General features: G+C 40.6%; 1 protein-coding gene across 3 annotated transcripts in view; it reads right to left on the reverse strand.

The window, feature by feature from the left end:
• Positions 1-442: 442 nt before the first annotated feature.
• Positions 443-17767, reverse strand: part of LOC105383179 — a 67984-nt gene continuing 50659 nt past the window's right edge. Inside the window, exons 20-22 of one of the 3 annotated variants that reach the window (XM_038111144.2) lie at positions 2355-2419; positions 1481-1635; positions 443-686 (exon numbers count right to left, since the gene is read on the reverse strand). In XM_038111144.2, coding sequence (XP_037967072.2) covers positions 513-686; positions 1481-1635; positions 2355-2419 — 394 coding nt within the window. In that variant the 3' untranslated portion in view covers positions 443-512. Of the gene's footprint in view, positions 687-1480; positions 1636-2354; positions 2420-17767 lie in introns of those variants that run through there. The other 2 variants (XR_007267914.1, XR_007267916.1) reach the window with 2 other exon arrangements.

Genomic DNA, 17767 nt, shown 5'->3' on the forward strand with positions numbered 1-17767 from the left:
AACACACACACCTTGTACTAATGTATTCCCTTGCGGGGTAAGCAGAGGTACATTGCTGCACCCACTTTTCACCAGTGTTTATGTTAGTCCCAATGTAATAGGGGGCGGGCTAGTAGTGTAAACGACATGCCTTCCTACTTATATAAATACTCACGACGGTAATCCCCGAAGGTAAAAGAAGATTATAATGTTAACTTTAAACGTTAGACTCCAATGATCTTACTTGGAAAGCTTAGCTCCAGTTTCATCATACTCGGTTAGATCATAACAAGGGATTAATTTATCAATTTTACGTCATCTTCATCTTCAATTCTTGACAGATGTGTCAAAAGTCAACAACTAATCCCTGGTTATGATCTAACCGAGTATGATGAATCTATGGCTTTACGTAGTAATGCTCTATAATTAGGTAGGTACTATTTACGAAAACACACAAAAACAATTCAATTCAAAACACTCGAAATTTATTAACACACACACACGGGCCAACCACCAAACACAGTCACGACAACTCAACAATTCGGACAATAACTGCTATAGTCTTGAGCCACGCTTTTGCGACTTCGTCGTCTGTCTCCTCGCACTATGGCACTGAGGATCTTGGCCTCCGCCACCCTGACCTGGCGGATCCTGCTCGATGATCCGAATAGGCACATTATCAGCCAGGCTATGAAGTGTATGAAGACCTGAAAGATGATATTTATATTAAGTATGTATCTATCTTATGTATTTGTGTAGATATATCAGCTGTCCGGCACCCATAACACAGGTTTTGCCTAGCTTGGGGTTAAATGGCCGTGTGTGAGATGTCCCTACATATTAATTATTTTATTTATTTAAGGAACACTGTATAACCACAAGAGAAAAGGAGGGTTTTGTAAGTTTAACGTGTCTTTGTATCATGTAACTTTTTGGGTCAAACTGAAAATCTAGATACATAAGCCGTGCACAATGAACTTACGCCACACGAAGGTTATGGTAAACTTCAATACAATAGCTACCGGACCATGATTGTATGATGAACACCTTGAATCGCTAGCAAGGGTTGCAAGACGCACATATCAAGACGTAGCCAAAGTTTTACATCGCGCGGCCTGGAGAACTTTTATAACATCGAATCTTGTAACCCAAGCTAGGCTAACAGAACTATCATCATCATCAGCCACTAATCATCCACTGCTGAACATAGGCATCTCCCAAGGAGAGGCTGGCACAACCGGATACCCGCCTAAGGTCGTCGATTCAGCTAGCAGGAGGCCGCCCAACGCTGCGCTTGCCTGTTCATGATCTCCACTCGAGAACTCTACCCCAATGCAACGGCTAGCTTCTTCTGACAGAACTAACCAAACATCTGACAGTCGGGTTGCCCACTTACCCGACAACTTCGGTGCATTGTACTCAAAATGGCGATACGGCTCGCGACCTATCGCGTGAGTACAAATGTACCGGTCTAATTGACAGTATGAAGAAAAGAACTAACCAAATAAATAATGAATATCTTGCTCCGAGTCATCTTGACGGCGTAACACTCGCTGCCGCAAACCCATTTCTGCGGATGCTCACTGCCAAACTGATTGTGGAAGTCCTTAATGTCTGTCTGGTATGCCGGCAGGAACATCGTCATGCGGTATTGGACTGGAAATAGATGATAAATAGGTATAATGACTAATCATTATCATACAGGAATTTAAGGACAATTATATCACGCACTGTTGTGGTGAAGGAAAACATTGTGAGGAAACTTACACAGTGCACATCTAGATCCTAGATGCATTGTACTCATTCTAAAACGGTGATACGGCTCGCGACCTATCGCGTAAGTGCAAATGTACAGCAAAAAGCGGGTGACTACCCCTTCGGGGATTAAAGTCGTGAGAATATGTTGGTATGTAATGACTAATAATTAATAGCAAAAATCAGCTACATGGGTTCGTAAAAGGCGGCGACGTCGATAAACTCGTATAATGTGCGTTCCACCAATCACCGCCGTATCGCGATATAGTGATGCAGATATCGAAACCATGTAGCGGTAGCGGGTGCAGGCGAAAGAACATAGGGCCAGGCCACAACACTGCGTTGCGACGTCACAAAAATCTGTGACTGTTTTGAAAGTTTTCCCATACTAAATGCTTGATTACTGTCGCAGATTTTTGCGATGCGACGTCGCAACGCACGTCCCAACGCAGTGTTGTGGCCTGGCCCTTATGGGTTATTTTGCTACGTTTGGAGACAGTCTAGAAATAATTGTAAAATTATTATAGGTACGAGTAAGTAAGAGATAAAGTACCAACCCATCAAACACAGAGGAGCAAGATCTACTACAATAACTGAAGTCAAAAGGAAGCGACACTTACTCGGCGCAAAGCATTGATTATGTTTTTCAGTAAAATCACCGTATGAAATGTACGAAACGCTATATCTGAAATCGAAAGCAGAGTATTATCATGGTCAAAATGCATGAACATAATAAATATAATGTCAACAAAAAAAAATGCGTGCATCTTAAGAGATTTAAAACTATTATGACATTACTTTTAAAACTATTTTTACACATTAAAACTTATTTGTTCTTTTCTATCGCATACTGGGAACATTATTTTTTTTATTTATAGGTACAGTGCCACAATCTTATCTGTGCCGGTGGTCAAAATCCCATCAAAAACATAAACGTAAAATAAGAGCCAAGTTCAATATCATGATAAATGCCTTGGTTGTTGACTTCAACGACAAAAGAAGTGAGATCTAAATGGGTGCCAAGTTCAATGGTCAGTCCTGTAATTTATTTATAAGTAACAGTAGGTATAACATATCATATATTATCTTCTTATAACATACAATTATGTATTGTAGCCTAAGGTCTTATTTGGCTAGTTTTTATACACCTACCTGTTTCATCGCTAGTTTCTACCAACAATACAAATTATCGGAATTATAAAATAAGAATGCTTGTAGGTTTAAGTTGTGATATGTTATAATTCATATATGGCCGTGATACTCGTGATGAAAAGTATATAATCTTTATTTTTCTTTGATTACAGGTGTGAGGACATGACATGATACTTTAAATCTTAGGCAGTATAACAAGAAGAATTTCGCGCACCTGCAGCGATTTTAGACGAATTAATGATGATATTTTATGACATGTCATTGTTTTCCCAACCTATCAAGAGTTGGCTGAAAGAAATTGCTTTTTGGCAATTAGCCTTTGGAAGGAGACCCGTGCCCCAGCAGTGGGGACGAGATGGGTCGTGATGATGATGATGATGAATTAGCCTTTGCACACTGTCTGAATTTCTTTTAATTGTATGCTCTTGTTTCTAAGAGTGACGTCCAAAGGAAAATGTTTGATTCCTTAGGTCAACTGGTAGCCAAATCACCCCCATGTATGTTCAGCAATTTTTAGTAGTTTAGGAGTTATGATTTTTTAAACTAATTTTCTACGAAAATCGACCTCGGTGGATCAATTATGTTTTATTATTTTTTTGGATAACTTTTTTAAATTATTTTTTATTTTTGTTTCATCCTCTTAAATTGTTCTTTTAACCATAAAAGTTTCAGCTTCCTAGCTGTAATGTAAGTTAGTTATTTTTATGTCGAAAGTTCAAATTATATCATCGAGCTAGACTGCTCATTGCTCACTGCACAGATAATTGTATCATTAATAACAGAGCAGTCTAGCTCGATGAAATAATTTGAACTTTCGATATAAAAATAACTAACTTACATTATAGCTAGGAAGCTGAAACTTTTATGGTTAAAAGAACAACTTAGGAGGATGACACAAAAATAAAAAATAATTTAAAAAAGTTATCCAAAAAATTATAAAACATAATTGATCCACTGAGGTCGATTTTCGTAGAAAATTAGTTAAAAAAATCATAACTCCTAAACTACTAAAAATTGCTGAACATACATGGGGGTGATTTGGCTACCAGTTGACCTAAGGAATCAAACATTTTCCTTTGGACGTCACTCTTTGGGCCACCCTGTATATTACCTATTTGTCCAGTCAAGGAATGAGGTGTAGAGTGCGTGAGCAGGTAACTAATGAATTCCTTCAGAAGCTTGTTCAGGGGGCTTAGGTTGTTAACATACCAAAAGTCCTGACTCCTAGGTGATGAGCGGGGGGGAGGAGGATAAAGGTACGATTTTTTTGTTTTTATCTTATATCTCAGAAACGGTGCATCGGAGAGAAATATTATAAAGTAATAAAATGGATCTCTTAAAATGATCTAAAACTTTTATATCATATTATGTTTTTTCTAATTCCTAACCGTTTTCGAGCTATTACCCTCGGAAAAAGATTAAATTTACAAGAAAAATTTATTCATGTCAAAACATTCATAAACATCGCATCATATTGTCTAAACCTATTCATAAATGAAAAAAATGAAGAGAAAAGAAGTTGTAGATTTTTTAATTCCCTTTTAGAATATATATACATCATCACGACCCATTACGTCCCCACTGCTGGGGCACGGGTCTCCTTCCAATGAAGGAAGGGTTTAGGCCTAGTCCACCATATAGTCCATATATATATATACATTTGCTGGTTATTGTCCAACCCACATAAAGTTACAGCTAACAGCCATCACCTTTCTTGGTTTGGGCATGTCATGAGAAGAGAAGATGATTATGTTACAAAGAAAGTGTTGGAAATGAGACCCGAAGGAAGGCGCAAGAGAGGAAGACCAAGAAAGACGTGGCTTGATTGCGTGAAAGAAAATATGAGAGAGTGTGGAGTGAATGAGCAAATGACAGAGGATAGGGTAAAATGACGTGACATGACCAACAAAGCCGACCCTAAATAAGGATAAGGCAAAGAAGAAGAAGAAGAAGATATTATATCCTCTTTCATTTACTATCGACCCTATATTTTGATTTATCCATACTTATGAATGTACCTAATTATAACAATAGGTAATAGCAGAAATGCATTGTCGTATAAACCAGAAATAGGCAAAATTTTATCGAAAGCAACACTGGATTCGATCACAGCGATGTCGCCACCGGAACAGATAAGATTGTGGCACTAAAAACATTGTGTACCTAGTTAGGTTTTTAAATTTACGTGCCATTGAACCTAAAGGGTTTGTCTTGGCACTAGAATTCCTAAGTTCATCAACAGTAGGTGCCGAAATAACTTCCAAATTGCTGATTAAATCAATATAATAAATAAATAAATATGTGGGGACATCTCACACACGGCCATCCGACCCCAAGCTAGGCAGAACCTGTGTTATGGGTGTCGGACAGCTGATATATCTACATAAATATATAGATAGATACATATTGAATGTATGTATAAACGACAACCAGAGACAAGGCAAACACAAATGCTCATCACACAAATGTTTGCCCTGGGCGGGATTCGAACCCGCGGCCCCCAGCTTCGGAAGCAGCTTCACTACCGCCTTAGCTACGGTGCCGTCGTTGATAAGTAAGGCCCGGGTCTCCTATTTACTCCGTAGGTCGCGTCAAGTGTCACCGCCGTAGGCCGCGTCACGATACTCACTACGTCTACGCGCCAACGTCGGCGTGTGAGGGAGACCGCATCAGTACATTTATATAGTGAGCATCGTGACGCGGCCTACGGCGTGACGCTGGACGCGACCTACGGCGTAAATAGGAGACCCGGGCCTAAAACGGATCTCATGACTCTAGCATCTGCTGCAGGTATTCACTCAATGTAATGTAGAGTGGCCAAGGTCATAAAAGGGCCTGCTGAAAACCAGCGCTGTGGCCTTATTTTCAACAGCACATGCTGAGCTGGTGCCTTTTTGACGCTCTAGAGTACTCTAGACCAACCAACACTCAACGCTATAGAGCCACCTTTGTTTGTTTTTTATTGTATAATTTTCTGTATTTTGTTGCTGTTTTGTATCATTGTAAATTTTTGTTGTTGTTTCTTTCTTTGTTTAAAGAAACTGAACATACTGTACTGTGGCAACACTTTCCCCTACCAATAAACGATCATTCTAACATCATACTTGGATTTGATTGCGCGCGTCCTTACATGGCGACCTTGCCAGCCGGCCTGCCCCCGTGGCAGTGCCGGCGGACCGTCAAAAATAATAAAAATAATAATTGAAATAAAGACTTAATTAAAAACAGTGAAAGTGGAAAATATTGCGAAAATGGACTAATTATAACAAAGTATAAAGGACTTATAATAAGTGGAAGAAAATAAACATACACAATTTTATAACAATAAATTTAAAAACCAAAATTGATCTACAAAAGTTATAAATTAAATTATAAATAAAAATGGATGGCGCCGGGAGACAAATTGGCTGCTGAGGAGAAGGCGCTGGGAGTGTGCGAGTCGGGTAGCAGAGGATGTCCTCCGAGCTACAGCTGCGAGGCTGGAGGAGGAAGCTGCTGCCTGATGCTGCCCAGAGGGACGCGAGGAGCTGGACGCGCCCGAGTTGGACACCGCAAGTTCGACCGCCGCGCCACCCAGATGTTTTTTTTTTCTCTTTCCGAACATTATTTAAAAATTCAGGTTGGGTAATTATTTAAATTCATTTTTTTGAGTTGATTTAAATTCGTTCAGAAGCAGATAAGTAAAAGTCTTAAGTCAAAAGTTGTTGTGGTCAAAACATACTTAACTAAAGCATTTTTAAAATTTTATGAAGAACATGAAAAGTTACATAAATATTTTTGTAAAAATAAATAGTTTTGGAATACATATTGCATACATACACATACATACATCCATCCTGACGTCCCTCAGCAGGGACAAAGGGCTTTGAGAAGATTTCTCCATCTGACTCGATCTTGGGCAGCGGCTGCGAGATCCTCCCACTCCATCCTCATAACCTTTGCCTCACTCTCCACAGAACGTCGCCAGGTTGTTTTTGGGCGGCCTCTTTTACGGCTTCCAGGTGGCTGCCAGGTGAGTATGCGCTTCGAAGGAGTTTCTCCAGGTCTTCTAAGGGTATGCCCCAGCCACCTCCATTTTCTAATGAGGATTTCTTGGTCGATAGGTTTCTGCTTGGTCAGTCTCCACAGTTCCGCGTTCGAAATGGTTCGTGGCCAGTAAATCCGCAGGATTCGCCCTAAGCATTTGTTGACAAATACTTGTAGCTTGCTGGATAGGTCTTTCCGAACGAACCATGTCTCGCAACCGTATAACAGAACTGACTTCACGTTAGACTCGAAAATCCTCACTTTTGTTCGCCGGGTGATGACGCTGGAGCTCCACACTGGTTTCAACTGGGCAAACGCGCCTCTTGCCTTGTTCAGACGACTCTCTATGTCCAAGTCTGTCCCACCTGTTGGATCTACTACTCCCCCCAGGTAAGTGAATTTGTTAACCCTTTCAACGTCGACGCCATTGATTTGGAGCGGCTGGTCATCAAGGGACCGAAGGCGCATCTCCTTGGTTTTCCCAATATTGATTCGAAGACCTTCTTTCGCCGCTTCCGTGGCAAGGTCGTTTGTTTTGGACTGAAGGTCAGAACGACTTGTAGAGAACAAGCACAGGTCGTCTGCAAAATCTATGTCTTCCAGGTGCTTATTCTCATACCAGGGTAAGCCCCTTTGACATTTGCAAGTCACTCTACACATCACGTCGTCTAGAACAATAAGGAACAGGAGCGGAGACAGCAGACACCCTTGCTTAACACCTGAAGTCACTGGGATGGGATCAGTGAGACGGCCTTTATGCATCACTCTACAGGAGGACCCTTCATACAGACACTTGATGAGTCCAATGATCTTCTCCGGTATTCCTCTCTTTTTGAGTATGCGCCATATACTGGACCACTTCACTCGGTCAAATGCCTTCTCAAAGTCGACGAACAATGTGAAGATCTCACATTGCATTTCGTTGCATTGCTCGAGAATCATTCTGACAACGTTTAGTTGGTCTGTGCATGATCTGCCTGGTCTGAAACCACCCTGCTCTTCTCTCAAGTGTGTGTCCACTGCACCCGCCATCCGACTCAGCAGTATTTTGCACAGGATCTTCGAACACACCGGCAACAAGTTGATACCGCGCCAATTCGCACAACACTATAAATCGCCTTTCTTTGGTAGCTTCACTAAGACACCTTCTTTCCAGCTGTCCGGTACTTGTTCTTGTTCCCATATCGATGTCAGAAGCGGAAGCAACACGTCTGCAGAAACTTCTGCATTGGCTTTCAGAGCATCGATAGGTATAGCGTCGATGCCAGGTGCTTTTCGGTTTTTTAGCGATTTTATTGCTGAAGCTATTTCAACCCGTGTTGGAGGCTGGATATTTATGTCGAGACAGTATTGGTGACTGTTACTGTCTATATCCTCCTCTGCCACATCTGCGTGCGACGGTTGTGGAGCTTCAAAAACCTCGCTGAAGTGATGCTGCCATCTTAGAAGCTGGTCTCCCAGTGTTACTAAGAGCTTACCGTCCTGGCTCTTTATGGGTCGGTCTTTCCTGGGTTTGCGGCACAACTCTTTCCCTGCTCGGTACACTTCTCTGGTGTTCCCAGTCATGGCAGCTTTCTCTGCTCTACGAGCGATAGACTCAGCCCAGCGTCGCTTATCTTTTTTAAGGCTACGTTTGATGTCGCTTTCGCATAAGAAGTATTCGTAGGCTAGCGCTTCTTTAGCATCGTGATCCTGCTCTGCGTTCAGCTGACCTTTGATGGATTTGCGATTTTGGATTTTATCCCACGTCTCGTTTGTGATCCATTCCTTCCGAGAATACTCCTTATACCCTAACACTTCCTTGCAGCAATTTTGTAACACGTCGCTAAGCTGGCCCCAGTGCTCTTCGATCGGAGCTTCGTCTATGGCTAGAGAGAAGTATCTGTTGTGGAGCTCAACGCCAAATCTTTGTTTTACGTCGGGATCCTGAAGTTTGTCAACGTCGAAAGGTTTGTTTGACGGTGTTGATCTCTGTTGAGCGTTTGCTATCTTCAGCTTGATCTTAGCGACGACAAGGTGATGGTAACTATGCACGTCCGCACCTCTTTTATTTCTAACGTCTAACAACGAGTGCCTCCACTATATTGCATAAAGAGTATAAATAGTATTGTTGCATGTTTATTTTCTTTCGGAATCGGAAAAGGTGTAATTAGTTTAATGACGCATGTTGACGACTAGGTAATATAATATTATAAAAATCAGGTAAAATTATAAGAAAATAACCTATCTTACGTGTCGATACTTATTATCAATTGTCATACATGATGTTATAATTTTATATTTCATTTCAGGATATTTTCTTTTCAGGTTAACGTACAAAATTACACATAAAAAAACTAGGTAATTTCGGTTTAAATCTCATACAAGATAAGCCTATTAATACCGATAAATAATGGACGTCATAAAATTAATAGATAATTAAAAATATTAATCATAGAAAATATAACCTTAATATTTTAAAATTTGTTTGAAAATATTTTTTCATTCTAAACTGTCTGAATTCTGTCAAATTAATATCAAAATTTTAAATTTTAATCCATAAATAGCTACAAATAAATATTATAAATCGTAAATAAACTATTTTATTGAAATTCATTTACAATTGTAAAATAATCAAAGAAAGAAGTAAAATAAAAATTCAATAATCCACTATGAGATATTGGTCAAATGAAATTAATATTACGTAAATATGCAATTCAATAAATACAAATCCCAATATTTTAATTCTAGTAATAAAGTTAATATAAAGTTAGTATATAGTTAAAGTTAGGGGGGCTTGTCGCTCACGTCCGTAGGTACAAACCCTAGTTACCCTACACGTGTCCCCTGGGTGGTGCTAACGAGTGACAACGCCGAATGTCGGGCGGCGGTAAATCGACCCGACCTCCTCTCCTAGCAGAGGCGGCGATCTCCCGCCGTAAAAAAGGAGAATCACCAACACGCCTGCCAAGCGCGGTGATTATGGCAAATACACCTCCTGATGGAAAAAACAAAGCCCCGGCCCCCAGTCCCCGGCAGCCCCGCTATCCCGGACTCCGGTAGCGGTCACGGTAACGGCGGGGCAGGGGGTGCGAAGAATCTCCGGCAGAGAGTCGGCTACCAGCCCAACCGACCCTTGCACCTGGCAACATATAACGCACGGACACTGAGGGAAGACGTGAAGATAGAGGAGCTGGAAGAGGAAATCAGCAAGCTAAAATGGGACATTATAGGGTTATCCGAAGTCCGACGAGAGGGAGAGGATACGGAAATTCTCCAGTCCGGAAACTTGCTGTACCACCGGGAGGGCGACCAACTGTCCCAAGGGGGTGTCGGGTTCATCGTCAACAAGTCCCTCGTCAACAACATCGTTGAAATCGGAAGTGTGTCGGCACGGGTTGCGTACCTCATCCTGAGAATATCTAAACGATACTCAATGAAGGTCATACAGGTTTACGCACCCACATCTAAGCACACCGATGATGAGGTCGAACTTGCGTATGAAGACGTATCGTCTGCCCTGCGTAAGCTTACTACTCATTTCACGGTGGTGATGGGAGACTTTAACGCGAAACTCGGAAAACAAGAAGGCGGCGAGACGAAAGTGGGGTCACATGGATTTGGAGTCCGGAACCATCGTGGGCAAATGCTGGCTGACTTCTTGGAGAAGGAGGGCCTCTATATGATGAACTCCTTCTACAAGAAGAAGCCACAAAGGAAGTGGACGTGGATTAGCCCCGATGGGAAGACTAAAAACGAGATCGACTTCATATTGACGGATAAGAAGCACATATTCAATGATGTCTCAGTGATCAGTAGGGTTAAGACCGGCAGCGATCACCGACTCGTAAGAGGCACTTTGAATATAAACTGCAAAATAGAACGCTCCCGTCTAATGAAGTCCACGCTCCGTCCTACTCCTGCTCAAATCCAGGATCCCGAAAGCTTTCAGTCTGAGCTTTGCGACCGCCTGATATGTTTAGAGAATTGCGTTACAGTTGACGATTTAAATAATAGGTTTGTGGAAACTGTCCGAGAGGTAGGATCGAAATATTTTTCGTCCCGAACCAACCGAGGACCTCAAAAACTCTCAGATGGGACTCTGAGTCTCATAAGAGAACGGAGAGAAATGAGGTTGCAGTCTTCAGTTGATATGGTCGAATACAGACGTCTAAACAGACAGATCGCCAAAGCAAGACGTTGCGATATGAGACGCTACAATTGCAAGCGCATTCAAGATGCAATAGAGCAAAACAAGGGCTCCAAAGTCTTTGCTAGAGATCGACCTGTTCGGCAGACTCTGTTGACCCAACTGAAGACCGACACCGTTTCATCAGTGCCCGAAATTCTGGGAGAAATTGAGAGATTCTACGGACAGTTATACACCACAACACAAAACCCTATTACCAGCGGTGCTCACGACAGCCGAGCGCCACTCACCCGACACTATACCGAAGATATTCCGGACGTCAGTCTAGACGAGATTAGTATAGCTCTCAAACAGCTAAAAAACAACAAAGCTCCGGGAGATGATGGAATAACGACAGAACTTCTGAAAGCCGGCGGTAGACCGATTTTAATAGCACTTCGGAGGCTCTTTAATTCCGTCATACTCGAAGGCACAAGCCCGGAGGCATGGAGCAGAAGTGTAGTGACTTTGTTCTTCAAGAAAGGCAACAAAGCCCTATTGAAGAATTATAGACCCATTGCACTTCTGAGCCATGTGTACAAGCTGTTTTCGAGAGTTATTACGAATCGTCTCGAGCAAAGACTCGACGACTTCCAGCCACCCGAACAAGCCGGGTTCCGAAAAGGCTATAGTACCATAGATCATATACACACGCTTCGGCAGGTTATACAGAAGACCGAGGAGTATAATCTGCCTTTATGTCTAGCGTTTGTGGACTATGAGAAAGCCTTTGATTCTATTGAGCTCTGGGCGATGCTTCAATCCCTTCAGCGGTGCCATATAGACTATCGCTATATCGAGGTGTTGAGATGTATGTACAATGCTGCCACAATGTCAGTTCGATTACACGAACATAGCACAAAACCGATCCAGTTGCAAAGGGGCGTGAGACAGGGAGATGTTATTTCTCCGAAACTGTTCACCTGTGCACTGGAAGATGTTTTTAAGCTTGTAGAGTGGAAAAGACTGGGCAGTAACGTCAATGGCGAATATATCTCTCATCTACGATTTGCTGATGACATAGTTATTATGGCGGAAACGCTGGAGGAGTTAGGCGAAATGCTCACAGACCTCAATGATGCCTCTCAACAAGTTGGGCTGAAAATGAACATGGACAAGACAAAGGTCATGTCGAACAAACATGTTTCATCATCGCCCGTAACTGTAGGAGGTGTCACCATCGAAGTTGTCGATCAGTATCCCTACCTAGGACAAGTGATCCGATTAGGTAAATCCAACTTCGATAAAGAGGTAGCTCGTAGAATCCAACTCGGATGGGCAGCGTTCGGGAAATTACGACACATCTTCACTGAAAACATACCTCAGTGTCTGAAAACAAACGTTTTCAATCAGTGCGTGTTGCCAGTGATGACTTACGGAGCCGAGACGTGGTGCTTCACCAAAGGGCTTATCCACAAGCTCAGAGTTGCTCAGCGTGCTATGGAAAGGGCTATGTTAGGCGTGTCCCTGCGAGATAGGATTCGTAATGAAGAAATCCGCAGGAGAACTAAAGTTACCGACATAGCCAAAAGGATTAGCACGCTGAAGTGGCAATGGGCTGGCCACGTAGCCCGCAGAGCCGACGACCGCTGGAGTAGAAAGGTTCTGGAGTGGAGACCCCGTGTCGGCAAACGGCGTGTCGGTCGCGCCCCAACCCGTTGGTCTGATGATCTGCGGAAGGTAGCGGGAAGCCGCTGGATGCAGATGGCGGGTGACCGTTTGGGGTGGCGATCGTTAGGAGAGGCCTATGTCCAACAGTGGACTACAGAAGGCTGAGAGAGAGAGAGAGAGAGAATAAAGTTAATACCGCGTTAATACTTATTTCATACCTACAAGTATGTTTAACCATAATCAAAAACAATAGTATTTATCAGTAATTAGATTTAAAAAAAAACCGTAATATGGTATTTTTCTTGTAATAGATATGTCATAGTTTCATAACGCTAAAACCGATAATATATTTTTCCCATTTAGCTCATTATCTTAAACTAATATCCCATAGAAAAGATAGCAATAGGTGTATTATACCTATGATTATAAACAAGTATCAAAGTTCAATTACAGATTAGGAGATGCTTAGTTTATTCTTTGAATCCATATAACAAAAACATACTTCTCACAAAAATGGTCACACGCTCAACAGATATCGTATTTCGATCCGCCGCGCATGCAGTGAAGAATCTGATGATCATGCATATTGGGAAATCATGTCATGTCTCGATGCAACACTTAAGCTAAAGTTATAACAGGTCTAAAATAAATTTATTATTTTTGGATGTAACTACGTTTAGGATACGGTCATTGGCAATATGAAATAGAATCACAAAACGGAAACATGCAGTAGTCAAAAATTCAACCCGTGAGATAGTTGAATACAATATAGAAAAATTATAATTGATGATAAAATAAAAATAGATACTTAAGTACAGTTAGATTCAGAGAAACCTGACCACCTGTAATTTTTTTCACTAAATTAAAATAATGTAATGCCCGAACTGTATTGGTAAATAGAATATTAAAATGTATCTTAACGGTATAATGAAGTTACAGTACCAATTAACATAAATTTAAATAGGTACATACATATTATTCGAAATGTACAGTATATCGAAAAGACACGTACTTCACTACAGAAGATAGATAAATAAATTGAGTAAAGTAATAAAATATAACTACGTATCAGATTTGATTAGGAAATATGATTAAAAAAAAATTGTTACTGATTTTAAACATAGGTACCCATAAATAAAAATTATAAAGTTTGGAATGTAAAGAATAAAAATTATAGAAAATAACTATTTGATATGGTTACGTTAATATAATGGTTTAAAAATTGTTATAATTGGTTTAAATCATAATAGAAGAAAGAAAATAAAGGAAATACTATTATATTATAAAGTATAAAGTTTATTTTGCGAGCAACGACACGGCTGGATGTAGTATTAAAGATCTTTTCGTCGTTCCAAGAAATGATGATTAGGTACGAATCGTCTTGTCGTCGTCGTATGTAGATAAGCGAAGGGTTTAGGTATCGATGTACAAGTATAAAGATTGTTTAGTACTCTTTTGAGTCTAGGGATTGATTAGTTTTGTTAATTGAATGACGATGTATGTATTATAGTGAGAATGGTTATGAGTAAGCGATGATAAAGAATATTAGGTAATGTATGAAGGTTTAGTAGCTCTTGTATACGTGAGCAATGTATGGTTGAGGATACTTTGTTCTCTAAGACGTTGATAAACAATTGGACTGATCACCCAAGCGTTAACAATATTTTATTGGCCGAAGGATTCTAAAGGACATGAGTAATATAAAGAAGGTAATACGAGTAAGGGACATACAGAGCGCAATTACCAAGATAATTAGCGATTACGTATGGTCAGAGGACTAAAATAGATAAAAAAGTAAATAGCAAAGTCATCGAAGGTACGGTGGCCTGCGCCTAAAAGTATACAGGCGGAGTTTTTAAAATAGCGATCTCAAGCTCAAATGCTGCTCAAGCACATCCACATAAACACCACTGCTTCACACATCACACACAACACGTCCCCGGATTTATAACAGATGTAGCTGGTCCCTTCATCATCAGGGATCGCTATTTTAAAAACTCCGCCTGTATACTTTTAGGCGCAGGCCACCGTACATATGGTAGGGTACAACAAGGTGTCACGTCCTTATTTCTGATCATAGTGCGGTCGAGAACCCTCCGTGAAGAATTTTGGAATTGCCTAAGAGTAGAGCTAGTTTAAATGTGCCCTTGTAATATTTATGGAATATGTGTTTTATATTATAATTATTTTATAGAGTCGACTCTCGTTGTTTTGCGTACCCTACAGATAAATATATAAATTTACTTTTTCTATTTAGTAACTACTTTTTTTTGTTGCACCTTTCTACTAGTTTTTCTGTACCTCCTGTAGGTTGGCTGGTAGAAAATGCTTTTAGCATTGTATAAATATACATAAAATACCTACATAATAAGTAGCATCCACGCATAACGTGCGACCAACATAAAACTGCTTAGCTTTAGATTCCTATAAACTTTGTACCTATCTATTTTTAGTATCGGTTTAGAACTTGAATAAACAACAGTGTCTTAACATATCATCGAGTTTCTACTACCACCGATCTCAATAACATAACATAACATCTAATGTAAGGGTGAGCTAACACATCCCCTTACATTTTGGTCCTTCGAGACATTTTTGGGAGTTTTGTGGTTTTGTTGCGTTAGCGAATCGGTCTAGTCGGCCTTCCACCAGCGGACCTCCCCGGCTAGATTGAGAGTGCGCACATAACGTAGCGAGATCGCTTTCTCTCAGAATCAAGAACCAGTGAATTTGGAAAAACAACCCTTTTCACTTATCATAACAAGAACATAAACAAAACAAGATGAACCTAACAGAAACATTGGCAAAACAATCTGAGCTGCTGGAGAAGATTAAAAGTATCAACACTAACTTCAGAAAGGATCCTGCTCTGCGAAAAACACCGGAGTATTTTAAACAACGTCTAACAAGCCTGGAAAAGTACTGGGAACAGTTTTTTGTGAACAACAACAAGTTAGTGCAACAGGAAGACAGGAGCGATGAATATTTCACGCGTGGAGTTTTTGAAAAGGTAAAGGATTTATATTTATCTACAAAAACTATGATTATATCGTATGAAGAGAAGTTACGAGCTCTTCGTGAACAAGGAGGCGAGGAACAATTCGTTGACGCGGGGGCAAGCACAGCGCAAGCCGATATCAGTGGCGACGCCTTATATCGTCCTGTTGAATTTCAGTCATCAATTAAAGCTGACAAGTTTTTTGAGATGCTAAATGAACATAAATCCAACATTAGAGCACTTCAACGCACTATTAGAAACATGAACTTAGATGATTTATCGGAGAGATGGCAATTAGAAGATGAGCTTAAAACTGTGTCGTCGAGATGGGAAACCTTCGATCGGTTCTACTGGAAGATGGATAACCAGATGGGTGACATGGATGAGCTTGAAACCGAGTACAACCAGCTTGAGGAGTTGTTCAAACAGGCGAAGTCCCAAATTAACAAAAAATTGTGGAGTCAAGTGCATCAAGAAAGAAGTACTCCGAAGATCGAACTTCCAACATTTGACGGCAGTTATTCACAATGGACCACATTCAAAGATTTATTTGTGGAAGCTGTGCATTCTAACAACATGATCCCACGAGTGCAAAAAATGCAACATTTAAAGGCAAAATTAAGAGGCGAAGCCGAACGCCTAGTCCAACATTTAAACATCAACAGTGATAACTATGAATCTTGCTGGGAAATACTTCAACACAGATATGACAACCTGAGATTAATCTTCTCTTACCACGCTAATCTCCTGTTGAACCAACAAGAAATACAACAACCAACAGCCGCTGCATTAAAGAAGTTTCACGATTCAATATCTGAAAATCTAAAGGCTATTAACAATCTACAAATAGACACTAAGAGCTGGGATCCATTACTGGTCCATATCTTCTTGCAAAAATTGGATCAAGAAACTACTCAGTCCTTCATCGAGTCTTGTAAGGATCCCCGCCAGCTCCCAACCATGGAAGAATTTTTATCTTACTTGGAACACAAGTTCTTAGCGCTCGAAACAAGTAAAACATCGGCAAGTAACATTACTATCAAGAACAAGCCTGTGCCCAACAAACAACAACAATTTATGCTGAAACAGAACAAGCCGCAACCAAGTTATACAAACGTCTCATACAAACCGAGATCGTTCAACACATTAAAAATAACATGCCCAAACTGTAACAAAGATCATGGATTATATTTCTGCAAGGAATTTATGGAAACAAGTCCCGAAAGAAAACTTAAAATGGTTGAGAGATTAAATGTGTGTAAAAACTGTCTATTTTCCCACAACGGAAATGCATGTATGTCGAATAAAACATGCAAACATTGCAACGGCGGTCACAATACCATGTTACACGACGCGATTATGACGAAGGTGTCAACATCAAAACAGCGCCAAAGTAGTCATGTTTCAAACGACGACGTAAATGAAGTACTGTTGGCAACAGCACAGCTAACAGTACAATCGGCCGATGGGAATTTTATCATATTGAGAGCTTTACTCGACCAAGGTTCCCAAGTAACATTGATAACAGAAGATGCTGTGCAACGACTGAAATTGAAAAAGAACAAGTATGATGCCGTCGTGACAGGATTAGGCGCCTCTTCCTCTAACAAGTGTAAGGGAGAAGTGCAGCTAATGTGTAAGGCACTAAACAGTGATTATGAGTTCAACGTCAAGGCGTTAGTCATGAGATCATTAACAAACAAACTACCAAACAAATCATTCAAACTGGAATCGTGGAGTGAAATTGAAAATTTGAAGTTGGCGGACCCTCAGTTTAATATAACAAGCAACATAGACATTCTGCTGGGAGCTGACATATATTCCGTTTTGATCATGGAAGGTCTCATCAGAGTTAATAACAAATTAATAACGGCTCAACAAACTCGCCTAGGCTGGGTTCTCTCTGGAAACTGCACAACATATAAATGCCACGTTGTGTTGAACAACATTGAACAAATATCAAAGTTTTGGGAACAAGAAGAGATAACCAACGTCGAGAGCGAGAGCCAAACAATCAACCCTTGTGACAAATATTACGAGGAGACCACAACACGCCTCACGGATGGCCGTTACCAGGT

This window comes from Plutella xylostella, chromosome 28 (genome assembly GCF_932276165.1).
Source record: "Plutella xylostella chromosome 28, ilPluXylo3.1, whole genome shotgun sequence".
NCBI classification, from domain to species: Eukaryota; Metazoa; Arthropoda; class Insecta; order Lepidoptera; family Plutellidae; genus Plutella; species Plutella xylostella.